The sequence below is a fragment of the Zootoca vivipara genome, chromosome 2, assembly GCF_965207765.1.
Source record: "Zootoca vivipara chromosome 2, rZooViv2.hap1.1, whole genome shotgun sequence".
In the NCBI taxonomy this organism is placed as follows: domain Eukaryota; kingdom Metazoa; phylum Chordata; class Lepidosauria; order Squamata; family Lacertidae; genus Zootoca; species Zootoca vivipara.
In genome coordinates, this window is record NC_142584.1 from 37,838,313 (window position 1) to 37,855,179 (window position 16,867).

Here is a 16,867-nt window from a genome sequence, read left to right on the forward strand (position 1 = left end):
CCTATACTGTATCTCTAGGAGGAACTTCACGTCTCTGCGCCGTAGAAAGGGGGAGAAGCCCTGCTGCATCCCAGAAGCAGCAGCGTGGTCCCCTTAAGCTGAGCGCAAGTTGGTGGGCAGGTTCGCGCACGCGCAGTTTCCGTTTGCCCTGCCCCTCCCGCCCTCTCCCTCTTTCTCTATACCAGGCGCCCCTTTCTCTTTCGCTTTCAGCGACGCCCCGCCCCTCGATCCCTCCATCGAATGCGCCCGAGGGTCGCGCTTTCCTCCGTCTCGTTGGTCGCCTGACCCTTTGCGGACGCCGTAGTCAGCTGACCTGACTAGGAACCGCTGCAGGCACGGAACTCGGAATACAGGCGTTTGGGGTGGCCGGGCGCCGCCATGGCTCCGGACCCCTGGTAAATGTGTGTGTGTGTGTGTGTGTGTGAGAGAGAGAGAGAGAGAGAGAGAGGGAGGGAGAGAAAGAGGGGCAGGCCGCTTGGTTGAAGCCGTGGAGCGTTTCCCTTCGGGGTTGCTGCCTTTGACCGGAGGGGTGGGAGTGGAGTGGGGGCTGGGGGGCGCTTCACTCGGGGCCTGATACCGGCCAAAGAAGGGCAGGCGCGTCCCGCCTCTCACCTTCCGCCTTGTTAAGGCAGGAATGGGGAGAGTTTGACCCTCCTGGTGCTTGTGGTAGCCTCTCTCCCCCCCACCCCCGCACACAATTCCTGTCATCTCAGCCAGCATGACCAATGGTTAGGGACAGTGGGAGTAGCAGCCCAGAAACGCAGCACCCCTTCCCCCCTGCAATACAGTATGAGATTTCTCCTCTGTCCTCAACATTCCTCCCTCCCATCTCCTTCTTCTGGAATCAGTTGTGGGGCTACTGCTGTAGAGATGGGAGAATTTTCACAGGTGCCGCTTCTTTTGCCTTTGGTGCCGTAGCGATAGAAAACAAAAAAAGCCTGCACCTAGCGTGGTCTGATACAAAGGAAGGCTTGTACTTGGATAGTGGCATAGCAGAGAGAATTTTCACATGTGTGATTTTCAGTTTTATACATTTCAGTAATTTTACAATCATTTTAACATTTCAAAACTTGACTTGCTTCCCCGTCTTTCTGCGCTTCCTTAATTTTTTAAAAAATATTTTCTGCATATCCAAATTAACTAATTAACTAATTTATTCATCTACTTTAAATATATACTCTTATAAAACTGCAGGTTATTACAATAATCCTGCCACAGTTCGTATCTGTTTACAGTTTATTTGTAAATATTCAATAAACCATTTTCATTCTTTTATAAAAAGTTTGTTATCTTGATTTCTTATTTTTTCGGTAAATTTCACCGTTTAGGCATATTCTGTAAGTTTTTGTATCCATTATTCTTTTGCTGGGACGACTTCTTTCTATTTCCCCCCTAGTTTTTCCTTGTTTGATTCCTCCTTTGTCCTCCTTTGATACGGCAAGTGCTTAGGTGTAATACAGGGGTGGCCAGCTCCCAAGAGACTCTGATCTACTCACAGCGTTAAAGACTTATGGTGATCTACCTCCTTTTGGGGGGTTCACGTCAAAGTTGTTGAGCTTTTTTTTTTTTAGGCAGTAGGAAAGACCTGTTTTTCTGGGGTGCAGACGTATATGTTGAGCTTTTTTTAGGGCAGCCAAACTTGTTGAGCTTCTTTGGGGGGAGCCACACAGACGTCCAGTGATGTGCAGGTAGATCTACCTGCCTGGTGTAATATAGTTGTACTACTTTGCAACAGAGGGAGACATGTTTCTCCTCCGTTAAGCACTCACACTTCTTTGTAGTAGACTCAATCTGTTTTGGGGACAGGGATTCCCTAGCCTATTTGCCAATTATGAGATATTTGGATAGAATGAATTAAAAAAAACTAAATAAATTATATGTTCCTTGTGCTGGATAAAGCACTTCTGGTTAAGCCTTTTGCATTGTGCTTGGGATACAAGGCAATGCTCTCCCAAGTTTGACAAGGGATTGGAATTATATTCAAGATAGCTTGCTTTACTTGAACATGGATTATTGCCAGGGCAATAACAATAGCAATAAATACCTCAAGTGAGATGCTTTATTTTTTCTTTAAGTTGACAGAGTGTATGTTTGCTTCAGCCACATATAATTACTATGAGAGGGGGAAGTTGTCCACAGTGTTTGCATGTGAATTCAGTGTAGCACTAAGGAGATTGCTCAGTCAGCACAAGCCTCTCTGCTTGCCTAATGGAACAATCTTCTTTCCCCGTATGTTGTACATAGTGTTCAAAACTCCCATTGTTCTAGGTGCATTTTGCTACAGGGAATTTCATTAGCACGAGCTGTTTCTGAGTTCTGGTGCAGTACTGTGCCCAAGATTTCAGATTAAAACTGCAGAGTTGAAGGAAAGCACCTTTTTTGGCCTCCCCACTTCCAGCTACTCTGCGAAGACTGGAGAAGAGATCCTCTTAACAATATTAGGGGGGTGGGCAGGGGAAGGACTAGACCATGTGAAAAATGAACATACAGTGGAACCTCAGGTTGTGGACGTAATCAGTGACGGAGGCACATCCGCAACCCACAGCGTTTGCATCCTGAAGCGCTACGTCTGCGCCGGTGCGATTTAGTGCTTCTGCGCATGCACAAGCAGTGAAACCCGGAAGTAACCCATTCTGGTATTTCCGGGTTTCCCGCGGTCCGCAACCTGCAAACACATAACCTGATGTGTCCATAACATGAGGTATGACACTAATATTTTAGCTGCAGTTCATTCATTTTCAGCTTTGTGTGTATTATTATAAAAAAAGTGTGCCTAGACATTACATAGTTGTCCCCTTAATCTAGGTTTAAGGTGCCATTTAGCTCTTAGCTTTCATATCTGTTTCAAACACTGATTGTACGTTGTTCCAGGGATTCTCTTGACCCCTGAGCAGATTTGAGTGGTGGGGCCTTGTTGCCCCCTAGGCTCATTTGGAAGAAGGGTGGGATGGATATAAAATAAAATTTCTTACCTTGGTGCTGTTTATGAATTGTGACCATGTGCTAAAAATCCTCAGTGGTGTTTCAGCATCCTGTGTTTTGTTACTTGCTAAAACCTGGTGGCCATTAATATATAGACTTCTCTATAGGATGTTTGTTGGGATAGCTTCTTTAGCTATGCTCTAAATTTGGAGGAATGTTTTTATGTATAAGCTGTCCATATTTGTTTTATTTCTTGTTTCCATCTATAGACTGCTTTCCTACCTAAAATACCTGAAAGCAGTCTGCATATACAGTACTGTATGTTCCACAAACCACATCAAATGATTTGCACCACAAAATGCATTTAAAATATCCATAAACGTAATATAAAATCAGAGTGAACTACTAGGCAGTATAATATAAAATTCAAGCAGTGCAGCATATGCAACTATTCATTCAATCTCACTCACCATCCATTTCACACAACCACTACAACCATTTGCTACACCAAACATTACCTCTATCAATTACTCATACTTTCAACCCACACAAAAAAGGTCATTGCCAAGCATACACAATAAGATACACTTCTAATACATGAAGCAGTATTGGACTTGTGTCCCACTCTCACTGAACGATCTAATACTCATCTCCCACATCTCCCTGGAGTGAGCCCAGGCTCTTACCCTGGAAGGGTATACAGTAGAACTATTTCCATCCATGCACTGCCAGGTGTGGAATCATAACATGCATGGTACTGCATAACCTCAAAGCCTGATACCTGTACAGAAACAATCAGCTTAACTTGAAATAGGCATCTTTACGGGTTGAGGGGCAGTGGTGAAAGATTGAATATTTTGATGGACAATAAAGACAGAAATGTGAGTGAGAAATGTATGTATATTAGTTAAAATATATTAACTTGTTTTAGGTTGTCGATGTATGAATCCACTTGCCATACTGCCCAAGAGGTTGCTGAAAAAATTCAAGAACGCAACCGATGTCAGAGGAATGGTGAAAGTACAACTAAGGTACTGCATAATTCATGGACCACCTTCCACCTTTGCTTTACCTTCTCTTACATCAGGCATCCCCAAACTGCGGCCCTCCAGATGTTTTGGCCTACAACTCCCATGATCCCTAGCTAACAAGACCAGTGGTTGGGGATGATGGGAATTGTAATCCAAAACATCTGGAGGGCCGAAGTTTGGGGATGCCTGTCTTACATCTTTTAAGATCAGCAGCAAGTGTCCTCTTGACTGAGCAAGCTGTGTGCACCTGAAATCTATTGAAAGGTGATCTTGGTAGCTGCCTTATAACACTGGAGCTCCTATCCTTAAAAGGCTCATCAGATTCTTTGAGGCTGAGCGCTCTAACAGACCAAGCTTGTAGAGATTAGTAACTAGCTATTTTATTCTGTCCCCACTCCTCCGCATTGGCCTGGATTTGTAAATTATAGCTACCTATTTTAAGTCCTAGTGACAGAGTGAGATAAAAGTTGGAATAAATATTATTGAAACAATAGTATTTTGTTTGGTTTTGTAAGGGTAGGATACAGACTATGACCTGAGTTGGAAAGAGGAGGCTCTTGATGTAAGATAACCACCTCTGTTTCAGAAAGTGGACATGGCACTTTGAAACCATATTGTTGTCAGGTAAAATGAGTGAATTGGACATTTGCTGCAGTTCTTTTACCTCTTAGTCAAGTCATTGCTTTTGGCTGTCCCCTGAGAGGAGGCAACAGCACCAGAACAAACCCAGTGTTGGGACAAAGCAGAGGTTCTCATTTCCATGGTATTATTAATCCTGAAAGAGGGAAGCTAAGCCCTAGCTGTCAGGTAAAGGCCCAGCTCAGGTTAGAAAATCTTCAATAAGCTGGACTGAAATGACTTGCTTCATGTAAGATTGCGAAATCCTTTACACTTTCAGATGATAGGAGAATCCAGACGGTATGGTGAGCCCTAATAATTTAGGGCTACTTCACATGCAGCATTTGTTTCACAGCTGTGTTTCACATAGTAGATACCTAAAGTATGAAAGAAAGATGCACATCTTGAAATGTGTGTCTGGGACTAGAGCAGTGGCCAAGTGCAGATGTGTCAGGGCCACCTATTGTTCCTTTGCACTCTCCTCATACTGTAGGAACAGCGGTTCATGTTACAATACACACTGCTCAGTAGACGAATGGTTCCCTGAAGAAAACTTTCCATGTCTGTACGTGAGTAGAATTGGAGGCACTTGCTCAGTGAGCAGGTAGGAAGCCAGCATTTGAGTCCAGTGTAAACAGGCTTCCAACAATTGCAATATTTATTGCCATAACAACTGATGTTATGGGCTGATGTTGAAAAACATTAAGCAGCTCAGTCATGTTGTCTGTGGCCAGGGAATGTTTTAATGAAGAAAAATGTTCTTTTCCCATGTTTGCCAAGTAGGGGAAATGTCATCAGTGTCTTGTTTTTTTGGAATTTTGGCGCTTTCATGCGCTTAGACGTTTTTTTAAAAAAAAATGTAGTCAGAAAATCAAGCATTTCTATTGCCATTCTGAATGAAAAACAAAAGAAAACTTATTCTTATTCCTAGTCCTTCCCCTCCTCGTCTCTTCGCTTTGTTGGTAGATAACGTTTAGCGTGATTGGAAACATTCCTCAGTAAAATGTATACATTTTTTTTAAAAAATGTGAAAAGCAAATGTAAGTCCACACTGGATGCAAATCTCTCAAGAATGTTTCCCTTATGAATTACAGTAACGCGGGTGGCGCTGTGGTCTAAACCACTGAGCATAGGGCTTGCCAGTCGGAAGGTTGGTGGTTCGAATCCCCGCGACGGGGTGAGCTTCTGTTGCTCAGTCCCTGCTCCTGCCCACGTAGCAGTTTGAAAGCATGTCAAAGTGCAAGTAGGGTAGGTAAGGTAAACTGGCGGGAAGGTAAACAGTGTTTCCGTGCGCTGCTCTGGTTTGCCAGAAGCGGCTTAGTCATGCAGGCCACATGACCCGGAAGCTGTTTGCGGACAAACGCCGGCTCCCTCGGCCTATAAAGCGAGATGAGCGCGCAACCCCAGAGTTGTCCACGACTGGACCTAATGGTCAGGGGTACCTTTACCTTTAAGAGCACAGTTAGGTGTTTGCACAAGTCCTGTAGTTAAAACTGGTCTTGTTTTGCAGAAATGAGCTAGTGGATTGTGACTTCAAACTGAAAATTGTTTGTTTTCTTAACCTCTTCCAACCACCTTGCCCTGATGTAGCAAGTCTATATTCCTAAGAATATTCTTATAGCGAAAAATTCGTCTAGCGAATCCCATAGGAATGCATTGAATTTTTTTTGAATTTTTTTTGCCCATAGGAAGGCATTAATTGAATTTCAATGCATTCCTATGGGAAACCGCGATTCGCTAGACGAATTTTTCGTAAAACGCATTCGTCTAGCAAGGTAACCTCTGCTCGAAAAATCCTTTCGTTAAGCGGAAATTTCGTTAAGCAGGGCATTCGTTAAGTGAGGCACCACTGTAGTTTAACTGGAACTCAGTGGGCCAAAAACAACTCAGATATATGAGTAAGTTTGTAAGTGCACCTTCCGGTTAACTGTCTGGAGTTGTAATAGGATTTTTAAAAACTATCCTACATAGGCAACTCTTCTCTACTTTGATGGGGTAATAATGAGCTATGCTCTGTTTTTATTTGCTTATTTCTATGTGTTTCTGGATGGTCTCATCTGGATGGTCTCAGCACTGATGAGCTGATCTCACTTATTTCCCTTTTGCTCTGTCTCCTTTCAGCTCAATGTTTCCATCAGGTCACTGTTGCAAAACCTCAAAGAAAAGACTGAGCGTCTGAAGGACCTCTTGCTTCACTCTGTATCAACCCGTCAGATGTATCCATGTAAACAGTTGTATACCAGGAAGGCCAGTGAGACAAGAGTGGGTCAGCATTCTGTTTTGGAAAAGGAACGAGACCTTTAAATTATATGTGTGTGTTTAGAAAATCCCCAACAACTTGGGAAAAACCCAAGTACAAAAGAAATGTTTGCAGTCTTCATTTTATTTCCAGGGTTTGTTCTGTATGTGCAAGCACTTCTTCCGGGCACTCCTAACTAAATGGGCTGCAGCAAATGTTGTGTCAGATCCAACTGGGGCCTACTTTACACACACAACTGAATAGGCTTTGTAAAGCTGTGCCCATCTGGTTGTATTACAAGTTGATGCTCCCTTAGGTAGTTGCATGTGTGAGTCTGAATTCTGCTATAAGTAGTTGTGCAGTTATGGCTTCTGCCACCTTACTGTTTGTTTTTAAAACATTCCACGTTATAGACTTATAAAATGAAGTAAATGTTGTAAAATACATTTTACACATGGAAAAGTGTTATAAAAATGATAGTAGTCTGTCCTCAGTTCTCTGCCTAGGACAAGATAACCTCATATCCTTATTTATTCATAACAGAACTTAGATATTTTTTAACTCTAGCCTCTCCGGTATAGATCTAGTATGGTATTTCCTGTACTGATAGGTACGCATGTGGTTCTTCCTGACTGGATAAATAAAGCAGTCGTAACTGACTTGATTTGTGATTTAATACCAAAAGTATGAGGTCTAGATGTTCAGTCATTCGTTTCTGGCAATCAACCTTAACCCAGTTCCTGCAGAACACAACTGGAAGGGGACAGGCGGCAGAACTTAGTGGATGACCTCCTCACGCGACATCGTCATCTTCAGGCATCTTTCAAAAATGAGGGGACAGAACCGGATGTGATAAGGTACAGTTCTGCCACTTCTAAATGAGAAACGCATGAGAGTAGCTGTGTCTTGAGCTCTGAAGCACCAGTGTGCCTGTACCCCAGAATCATCCTGATGACTGGTCATATTGGCTGGGGCTGTTGGGAGTCCAACAACATCTGGAGGGCCACAGGGTCCCTGCCTCTGCTGTACCTTATTTTCACACAGACCCCTCCTGTTTTGTGTGTGATCAGTTATGCTCCCCTTCAGAATATTGTTTTTCATGTGTTCTCTTGAGTACCTTGACCAGATACTCAGGCTTGATGGAGCATCTGCACTCAGAATCAAATAAAAAAATTGGAACTGAAGGTTGCATCAAAGGCAGTCATGCTAAAAGGTTGAGTGTCTTAAGTGGTTCAGAGCCAAGGGCAAGCCAAAGCAGACTTTTAACAGAGATGGGCTCAGAAGCCGTGCAAGGCAAAACTTCACATCGCAATGGCCACAGAAAGCAAGCCGTGTACAGTAGTCCCTTGACTTACGAATTACTTGACATCCGTAGGTTTCGACTTACGAACGGGACAAATGGCCGCACGCTTACGAATTTTTCTACATCCGAATGGAAACCATTGGCGGTTTTAAATGCGGTTTCCTCGACTTACGAATTTTTCCGAATATGTTTTTTCCTATGGGAAACCGCTTTCGACTTCCGAACTTATCGACCTACAAATGTGCATTCGGAACGGATTAAGTTCGTAAGTCGAGGGACCACTGTATTGGAATTTAAGAGTCATATGGTGTCAGGGATGGATGAGGGAGATAGATGAGAAATAAAGAGACAGTTGCAGATAGTTTGTCTAGGCAGGGCGGTTTTGTGTTCTTAGGGCACAGGCCAGGAAAACTGGCCAATCAAAAGAAAGGCAGCTACGTGGTCCAGAGCTACAGGGGGATCTATGGCATGGAATTTCCCAGCAGTGCATACCTTGTCCTTGCAGTGTTGCTCTGGACTGTCTGAATAAGGGGACTGTAGACATCTATGCCTTAAGAAAACCAGTCACACTAGAAATTTGGAAGGAGAAGGGTGGTGGTACATAGTATTGGTCTTGCAAATTGGTTCAAGATGTACTTTTTACATTACATTGATGCATCTTTTGGTAATATTCAATGGTTATATGCTAACATTAATGATGATATTCTGATTAATTTCCCATTTGTCCTAAGCTAAAGGAAAAAGAAGCAACATAAATTTTGAAAACTATTCCAGCTGCTGGTTGGGTTTTGATGATCTATCTATCCCATTCTCTTTTTACCTATTCTACACAGAAGCTTGAGATAGTTAAAGCATATATGTATCACCCAAGGCATTTCAGTTGGAGAAAATGTGTTTTGGATTGCCTGTGTTGTTGAAAGAGGAAACTTGGAAGAATGTCTAATCGATTAATTGTTTTTCTGGCCTTGTAATCCCTTGGCAAGCAGTGCAAATCTTTCCAGCTCTCCTGTGTACTGGATTTTGTATTTAGCTAGTTTAACTCAGCATGAGAAATCAGTCGGGCAGTGCTTTCCATGTTGATGGATTATCTGAGTTGAGTTGCTGTTTATTTCATGCTCCAGCAACAGCATAAAGTGAGCCTATGCAACATACTACTGATTTGCCACCAGGAGGAGCATGCAACTGTTGCTTCCTCTGTCCTTGAACCCACAAATACAAATTGTACCTTAAACAAGATTCCTCTTATATTTCAAGTTTTTTAAAATTTCCTTTCCTATACTCACCTTTCTGAAACAAAAATAAATGAAATATTGGGGACGCTAGTATGCCAAAAAAAATGGATGGCAGTTAGAGACTGCTAGTGCTAGAATTATTGTTGGCTATGGAAATTTCTGTGGCTTTCTCTTGGCCAGTTAAGAATCTTCAAAGCTGTAACTCTTGGCTTTGCATGTGTATTTTAAAAATACACATTTTTAAAAATGTACCTGATAGTTAGATCTTTCTAATCTGGCTGTAGTTGCTGTTGAGCTATGGTTCCTCCCTTAGGGGTCTATAAATACAGTATTGCTATTTTTTTCCTTTAAAAAGCCCAACCATTATATATTACAAGCCAAATTCTATTTCTTCATGCCCATGCATATTTCTATTTTCATATTTTCAGAATTTAAAAGTTGTGTGGCGTGTGTGTGTGGTTGGATATTGTGGGGTCATAGGGGACTGTGAGTTGGCATTCTCTATCTCTCTTCCTGTTCCTATAGGCAAGCATCACCTTTCTTTTATCTGATCCATCCTTAAAGTACACCCCATATTTTCAGGAGCCTTTTTCGCACTTCTCCCTCCACCCCACCTCCTTCCTATCCCGTAATCACCCCCTTCATTAACCTTCTTGCATCAGTGATCACATGTCTTATTGTCCTCATGGTGTGCAATTGTGAAAGCATTCTCAAAATTAATCTCCGTTTACGTTTGGTCACCATTCAGTGAGTTTACATCCTTTGAAATCTGCTTTAATGCGAGTGCTCTTGGTGTGGTACAGTGGCCTTAGTACTTCTAATTCTTATTTTAAGTGACAACCTGGGCCACGATACAGATCAAGGCATTGCTTTATGAGGCACCCAAGTAGCTTACCTTCCGGAATTGTCAGACTTAATTAGGACACAGCTCTCAGTATCCGAAAGGGTTGTGCCATTTGCATAGCTGCTTCAATGCGGTTATTTCTCCCGACCCAAACAATTTTATTCAGTTTGCCTTTAAATTAACCAAGCAATATCCGAATGTTTTCTGTTCGCCTCTGTGAAGGAGACTTGTGTATCTTACACTTAGAATGCCAATTGCATGAACCATCCTAGAGATTTCATTGGGGCAAAGCTGAGGTCCAGGAAATGGTGAGATATTAATCTTAATATTTTCCTTGCGTCCAAGGAGACCGTGATACCTTTGCTGGACTCCTAATCAGAGAATCTATTAAATGGATGAAGTTGTAATGAAATGGAGATTGATATCCTGTAACAGAGTAGAAGGCAAAAAGAGCAAACCCACCCACTTCCTGCGAAACTAATAATGCAGCTTTTGCCAATGCCGAGAGTGAACCTGTATGGCAGGGCATTTATAATGCAGTTTGAGAAAAGTCCCCATCTCTAGCTTTCAGTAGCTGCAGTTGTGGGAAGTGTCACTGGAAGTATGGAGAGTGTATTGCTACCTTGGTGAAAGCAGGAAATAAAATGAAGAGGGTGATGAAATGATGCATGTCACCTGTAGGAAGCTAGTAAAGGTAAAGGGACCCCTGACCATTAGGTCCAGTCGTGGACGACTCTGGGGTTGCAGCGCTCATCCCGCTTTATTGGCCAAGGAAGCCAGCATACAGCTTCCGGGTCATGTGGCCAGCATGACTAAGCCGCTTCTGGCGAACCAGAGCAGCGCACGGAAATGCTGTTTACCTTCCCGCCAGAGCGGTACCTATTTATCTACTTGCACTCTGACGTGCTTTCAAATTGCTAGGTTGGCAGGAGCTGGGACCGAGCAACAGGAGCTCACCCCATCACGGGGATTCGAACTGCCAACCTTCTGATCAGCAAGCCCAAGAGGCTCAGTGGTTTAAACCACAGCGCCACCCACTGTAGGAAGCTAGCACCTTCCTAAACTGAAAACCCTAACTAATGCTAGCCACAGTCATGATCAAAACCATCTGCCTGGGAGCCCCCTCCTTCTTACACAGCTAGCTTAGAACTGTAGAAGTCTCTTTCACCCTTGGACCCTTGTCAGGCCCCAAGCTGAGCGTCTTTCAGGAGTGCTGAAAAGGCTTCCTTGTAGCTGGCTTTTGATTGGCTACAGGTAGAGTGCTTAATATTTGTATCATGTCTTTTGAATTACCTTTTGTGTTCATGCTTGTATATATACTAAATGTTGGAGAGCCCTTATCCCAAGCCTATGAGATGTAAGCAATTAACAGTTCTCAGCAATCTGATTGCTAAGGCCATAGACTGCAAAATCTACATTCAATATTATCTTGACAGGCTGGAGCATGAACAAAACTGACAAGAGAGATAAATGTACAGTCCTGCCTTTGGGTTTTAAAATACAAGTAAAAATCGAATACGCTAGTTACAGGATGGGAGAGATCTGGCTTGGCAGCAAGACATGTGGAAAGATTCTGAGTGTCTCTGTGTGCATTGTAAGCTGAGAGCGCCAACAGGGCAATGCAGCCACTAAAGAGGCAAATGCAATTACGAGTTGCGCTCATGGAAGGATGCTGTCCAGATGAAGAAAAGTAATAATGCCACTCTGTCCTGTGCTGGTCAGGCCACATCTGGAGTACCACGTCCAGTTCTGGGTGCCACATTTTAAGCATGTCCAGAGGAGGATGACTCTGATAGTGATGTGTCTGGAAACATGTCCTATAAGAAGATCAGGCTACATTTAGCCTGGAGAGTAAAAGGGGGAGGCATGGTTGCAGTCTTCAAATAACTGAAGGGCTCTCTTGCAGAAGATGGAGCAGACTTGTTCTCTTTTGCTCCAGAGGGCAGGACTAGAAGCAGCGGGTGGAAATAGCAGGGAAACAGATTTTGGCTGTTAGAAATAGCTTCATAACGGTACATGTTGCTCAACAGTGGAACAGATGGTCTCAGGAGGAGGTGGGCTGTCTTTTGCTGCTGATATTTAAGCCAAAGCTGGGTGGCCCTCTGTTAGGGATGCTGTAGTTAAATCCTGCATGGCAGATCCTGCATTGAGCCCAAGGGTTGGACTACATGGCCTCCAGCATCCCTTCCAGTTCTATATCCTCTTAATGCCACCTGTTGCACCAATACAGCAAATAAAATGGAAGCAGCAGCACCCAGTACTTTAAAAAATGGGGAAATTCACTATATTGCCATGCAGGCTGTTCTAAGGGCCTCGTACTACCCAATGCTTTTTGGAAACCCCAAATCACATTTTGCAGCAATTTGTGAATCCAAATTGAAGTACTCAAAACACTTCAAATATTATTACTGTACTGCCATATTCACAAGGGGAAATGTGATTAATCACATAGACCAATGTCACATGACCTGGGTTTTTGTTTTAAAATCACTCACGTTGATTGTTCTAATGCTTGAAAGCCTTCATGTGTGGCCGTGGTCTAGGGAAAGGTCTGTTTGACTAATTTGTGTTTCTTGGGAAATTTTGTAAGAATTAACCAGTGAAACAATGCAGTTGCGAAGATAAGCTGCTGTTTGTTAAGTAGAGGCACAACCCTTGATTATAACCCTCCAGCTTCCTTTATATTTGGGCACATTGCTAAGCCTTTTAATTAGTTAAATCTGCTCCTATAATCAAAAGCTATCTGCACACTCCACTGTGCTGTGACAATTTCAAAGATTTAAGTGATTAACTTGGCAAAAGCAGTGGGTGGCTAATTGGATAAACTTTAATCTTCACACTGCCAAAATGAAACAGAAGAAGATCAGAAGAAAGAGGAAGTTGGGCTGCCCTGGGTGGGAAGAGAGCTACCAAACATGTCAGAAAGATTATTTTTTAAATGCTAGCGGGTCACTTACTGCAACCAAAACTAGAAACTATGGTTGGGGGTAAAACTGTGCCACTACACGACACCCCCTCTTTCTCCTCTCTCTCTCATTGACATTTTCAAATGGCAAAAAGGTTTTCTCATTTGAGCTAGTGGAGCCACAGCTGTGAATTTTGGTGCAGAGGATTTGGCTAGACCACCTTCTCTTGGGAAGATACTGATGAGAGCTGCACCTTTTTATTTTGACAATGTTTAATGGGGGCTTGGGCCCCTTACAGGAGTAAAAATGACCCCTATGGGAGTTGTCTTTTTAAAAAACACAAATGTCCCCATTATACTGTATTACACAATATTCTTGTTGAAGCCAATGGGTGTTTTTTTTGTTAAATATAAATATATTTTTCCTGCATGTCACATGGCTGCCTTGTTTGCTTATTGTTACTGTGAGCTCTTGAGGAACACAGTAATAATATGGCTGGTGAAGACTAGGGGAGTGCTTTGGCAGTCATTTTGCCAGTGCAATATCTTCAGCTTCCCAGCTAGAATGACCCCCCCCTCGCCTCCCTCTGGGTGCTGTTCTGGGGTTTCTCCCAACCCCCAACCCCCCCAGAACCATTTTTTCTTGTGGACTGTGTGTCCTCTGAGGAATGCTCTGTTGCGCTAACTGGAGCCAATCAACTGGCTTCTGCTAGTGGAACTAGAATAATAGAATCACAGAGTTGGAAGGGACACCAAGAGTCATCTAGCATCTAGTCCAACCCCCTGCAGTGCAATTGAATCCTGCCCTACTTCTTCTGTAGTAGTTTTAATTCAACTGCAAGTGAAGATAGTTTTAATTAAAGACAAAACAAGCAGGTAAATGGCCTTTAGGCTCTTTCTGTCCTGAGTGCGGCTGACATTTGTAACAGGTGACAAATTCAATGGCCAATTTAACCATAGTAGATTTAATGCAGCTACTTCTTGGGTTGTTTATTAGCTAGAGATCAATGCTTTGGGTCCCCCAAATTTCATTTCATTTGGATTTGTAGATGAAGAACTGTTCTCTTTGCTTAAAAAAAGACCAAGAAGGTGCTGTGGCATCTTAAGGCCTTGACAATTCATAGTAGCAGGGCCTGTCCACTTCTTCATATACCAACAGATTTGATCAATGTAAAAAAATACAGCTATCTGCTAGCTAACTGATGTGTCTGGAGGATACCGAACAGGTGAGACAGCGTTTGACTATAGAACATAGAAAAACTGCCTTATACTAGGGTAGATCATATGTTTATCTAGCTCAGCAACCCCTGCCGTAGGCAAATGCTTGTTTTTATTTGGCCTGAGGGCCACATTGCAGTAGACCACCCCACAGAGGGCCACATGCCGGGGTGGATATGGCCAACACACATTGGCATGCACAACCAGCAGAGGAAGAGTGGTCCCTCCACACTGCAGCTCTGGTCTAAGAAGAGAGGTTCCTCTCCTCTTCCTTGGATGGGAAGGAAAGCCCTTCAAACTTTGGATGCCTCTTACTACCTTTGGAAAAGTGCTGCTTCTCTCTCTGGTGTGGCACCATTGTTAGAAGGCCTTAGAAAAGCACAGCAAGCAGTTTTGGAAGCATCCAGTTTTGGAAAAGAGATGTGGGCTCCTAAAAATAGCTTCACAGACTGGGCCGAGCCACAGGTTTTGTCACTTCAGTAGACCTTGGAGGGCCAATGCCGATATCAGTCTCTCCCAGCCCTATCAGGAGGTGCTGGCAGGCCCGGCTCTAGGTAGACCCCCGGTGGCGCAGGGCACCATGGCGCCGGCCCGCCAGAAAGGCGCCGCGAGCTGCGCCCACCCGCTGGCCGGCCGATCCGCCGGTCCGCCGCGCAGCTGCGCCCACCTGCCCACCACGCTAGGAAACGGGGCGGGAGGGCGCCAGAGAGATCGCGCTGTGCCTGCCCGCCCGCCGCTGCGCCCACTCGCCCACCGCGCTGGGAAACGGGGCGGGAGGGCGCCGGAGATATCCGGCGCACCACAGCGGCAGGGGCGTTTAAGATGGCCCTGGGTGCTGGGTATTGAGCCTGCCATTTTTTCCATGCAAAGCAGATGTGCCAGTGACCCACCAGTCCTTCCCTAAAGCAGCCTAGGAGGTATAGTGTGAAGTAAGAAATTGCTTCATAGGTTTTTTGTCTACATCCTGAAGTTCATCTGGAATCATACATACAGCTATTTTTCAAGTGCAGTCTCATGCATTCTTGGGCTGCTAACTTCCAAATAAGGTCTATAACAAAGATTTAATGAACCGAGCAAGTGAAAGCTAGTTCATATTATACCCATCAGAAATGCATGCTATGAATGGAGAATGCACTTTCACTCTTTGCCTTTCACTCCCTGCCTATCTGGCATGCCGGCTGTGTCGCCAACTTCCCTGGAGTTTATGCAATTGTGGCCTGTTTGAATGCTTTGCACATGGGTGCCCAGTGATGTCAGAAGGAAGGCATGCTCTGCCTCATCACCATGATTGATTGATTCTATTAGGACAATTTATATACCACTTATTTTTTAACCAAACTCTAAGCACTAACATGTAATTGATTTGGTAGACAGGTATTTGATTTGGTGGACAGGGCACTCTTTCTAGGTAAAGTGGACCCCCCCCCCTTTCTTTAGTATGGCATATGCTTATAGTCAGGGGTTAAATGTATCTAAGGCATGGAGAACCTGTCTCTCACCCAACTCTCATCATCCTTGACCATTGGCCATGCTGCCTGGAGCTGATGGGACTCCAACAGCACCTGGAGAGTCACAAATTCCCCAATCTTTTGTATCTGAAGGGTTTGTGCAACTTGCGTCTTTAGCCAGCAGGTGTCTCTCTCATACTGAAAATTCACATATTTTCTGTATGCTGCAGAAATGAATTTAGTAGAGATCCTGGTTTTCATCCATTACACCTAATTCTTCTTCTGTTGCATTGATGCACGTCAACAAACAATTAGGGCCTGTCTCTGTCTTTCATTTATATTAATATTGCAGTGCTGCATAAAATCCTACCTCCAGGTTAAGTGCATGCCTGTCTACTATTCTGCATGCAAGTCCCTCTGAATTCAGCAGGAGTTCTCCCAAGTACCGTAAGTGGGGAGTGTGGAACCCCTGATCTGCTGGCCAGATACCACTGCAGCCACCCTAACTTCTGTGTCCCCTCGCCTCCCAGCATCAGCTGTTAAGTAGGGAGCAGCAGAGCTGTAGCTACAGGGGGAAAAGGGGCTTTGGTGTCATGCAAAGTCTGCAATTGCAACTCCTTCCTCTGTATAAAAATATATAGCAAGAAGAAAAGTGGGGGTATGTTTCACAATACACACATGTTGTGCTCTTTGCAAATATGCAAAAAAGGTCATTCTTGCATTTTGTATGTGTGCAATTTTGGAAATGCAGTTGCACTTTTTAATATTGAGGCTTCAGATAACTGTATGGCAGGCTTGCTTGGGGGGGGGGTTCCCCTCCTTTGAACAAATTATGTTAAAATGTTGAAGCTTGTATTTTTAAAATATATATATATTTCCAGGTCTAGCCTAATGGCTGGAGGGGTCAGACAAGGTGTCGTAAACCCATGGCTTGTGGAGGAGCCTGAGGAAACAAGAGGGCTTGGCTTTCATGAAATCCAGCAGCAGCAACAGAGAATTATAGAAGGTAAGTCATCCTTCTCAGTTTTTAAAGCCTTAATCCTATCCTAGAGTCTATACATAGGCCTCATGGTTGATAGCCACGGGTATTGATTGCATCCTTTTACT

General features: G+C 43.8%; 1 protein-coding gene across 3 annotated transcripts in view; it reads left to right on the top strand.

The window, feature by feature from the left end:
- The first annotated feature begins 291 nt into the window (after positions 1 to 291).
- Positions 292 to 16,867, top strand: part of STX8 (syntaxin 8) — a 177,416-nt gene continuing 160,840 nt past the window's right edge. For all 3 annotated transcript variants that reach the window (XM_088661666.1, XM_088661667.1, XM_035104692.3), the window contains exons 1-5: positions 292 to 395; positions 3,854 to 3,953; positions 6,693 to 6,787; positions 7,557 to 7,667; positions 16,642 to 16,766. In XM_088661666.1, coding sequence (XP_088517792.1) covers positions 379 to 395; positions 3,854 to 3,953; positions 6,693 to 6,787; positions 7,557 to 7,667; positions 16,642 to 16,766 — 448 coding nt within the window. In that variant the 5' untranslated portion in view covers positions 292 to 378. The remainder of the gene's footprint in view (positions 396 to 3,853; positions 3,954 to 6,692; positions 6,788 to 7,556; positions 7,668 to 16,641; positions 16,767 to 16,867) is intronic.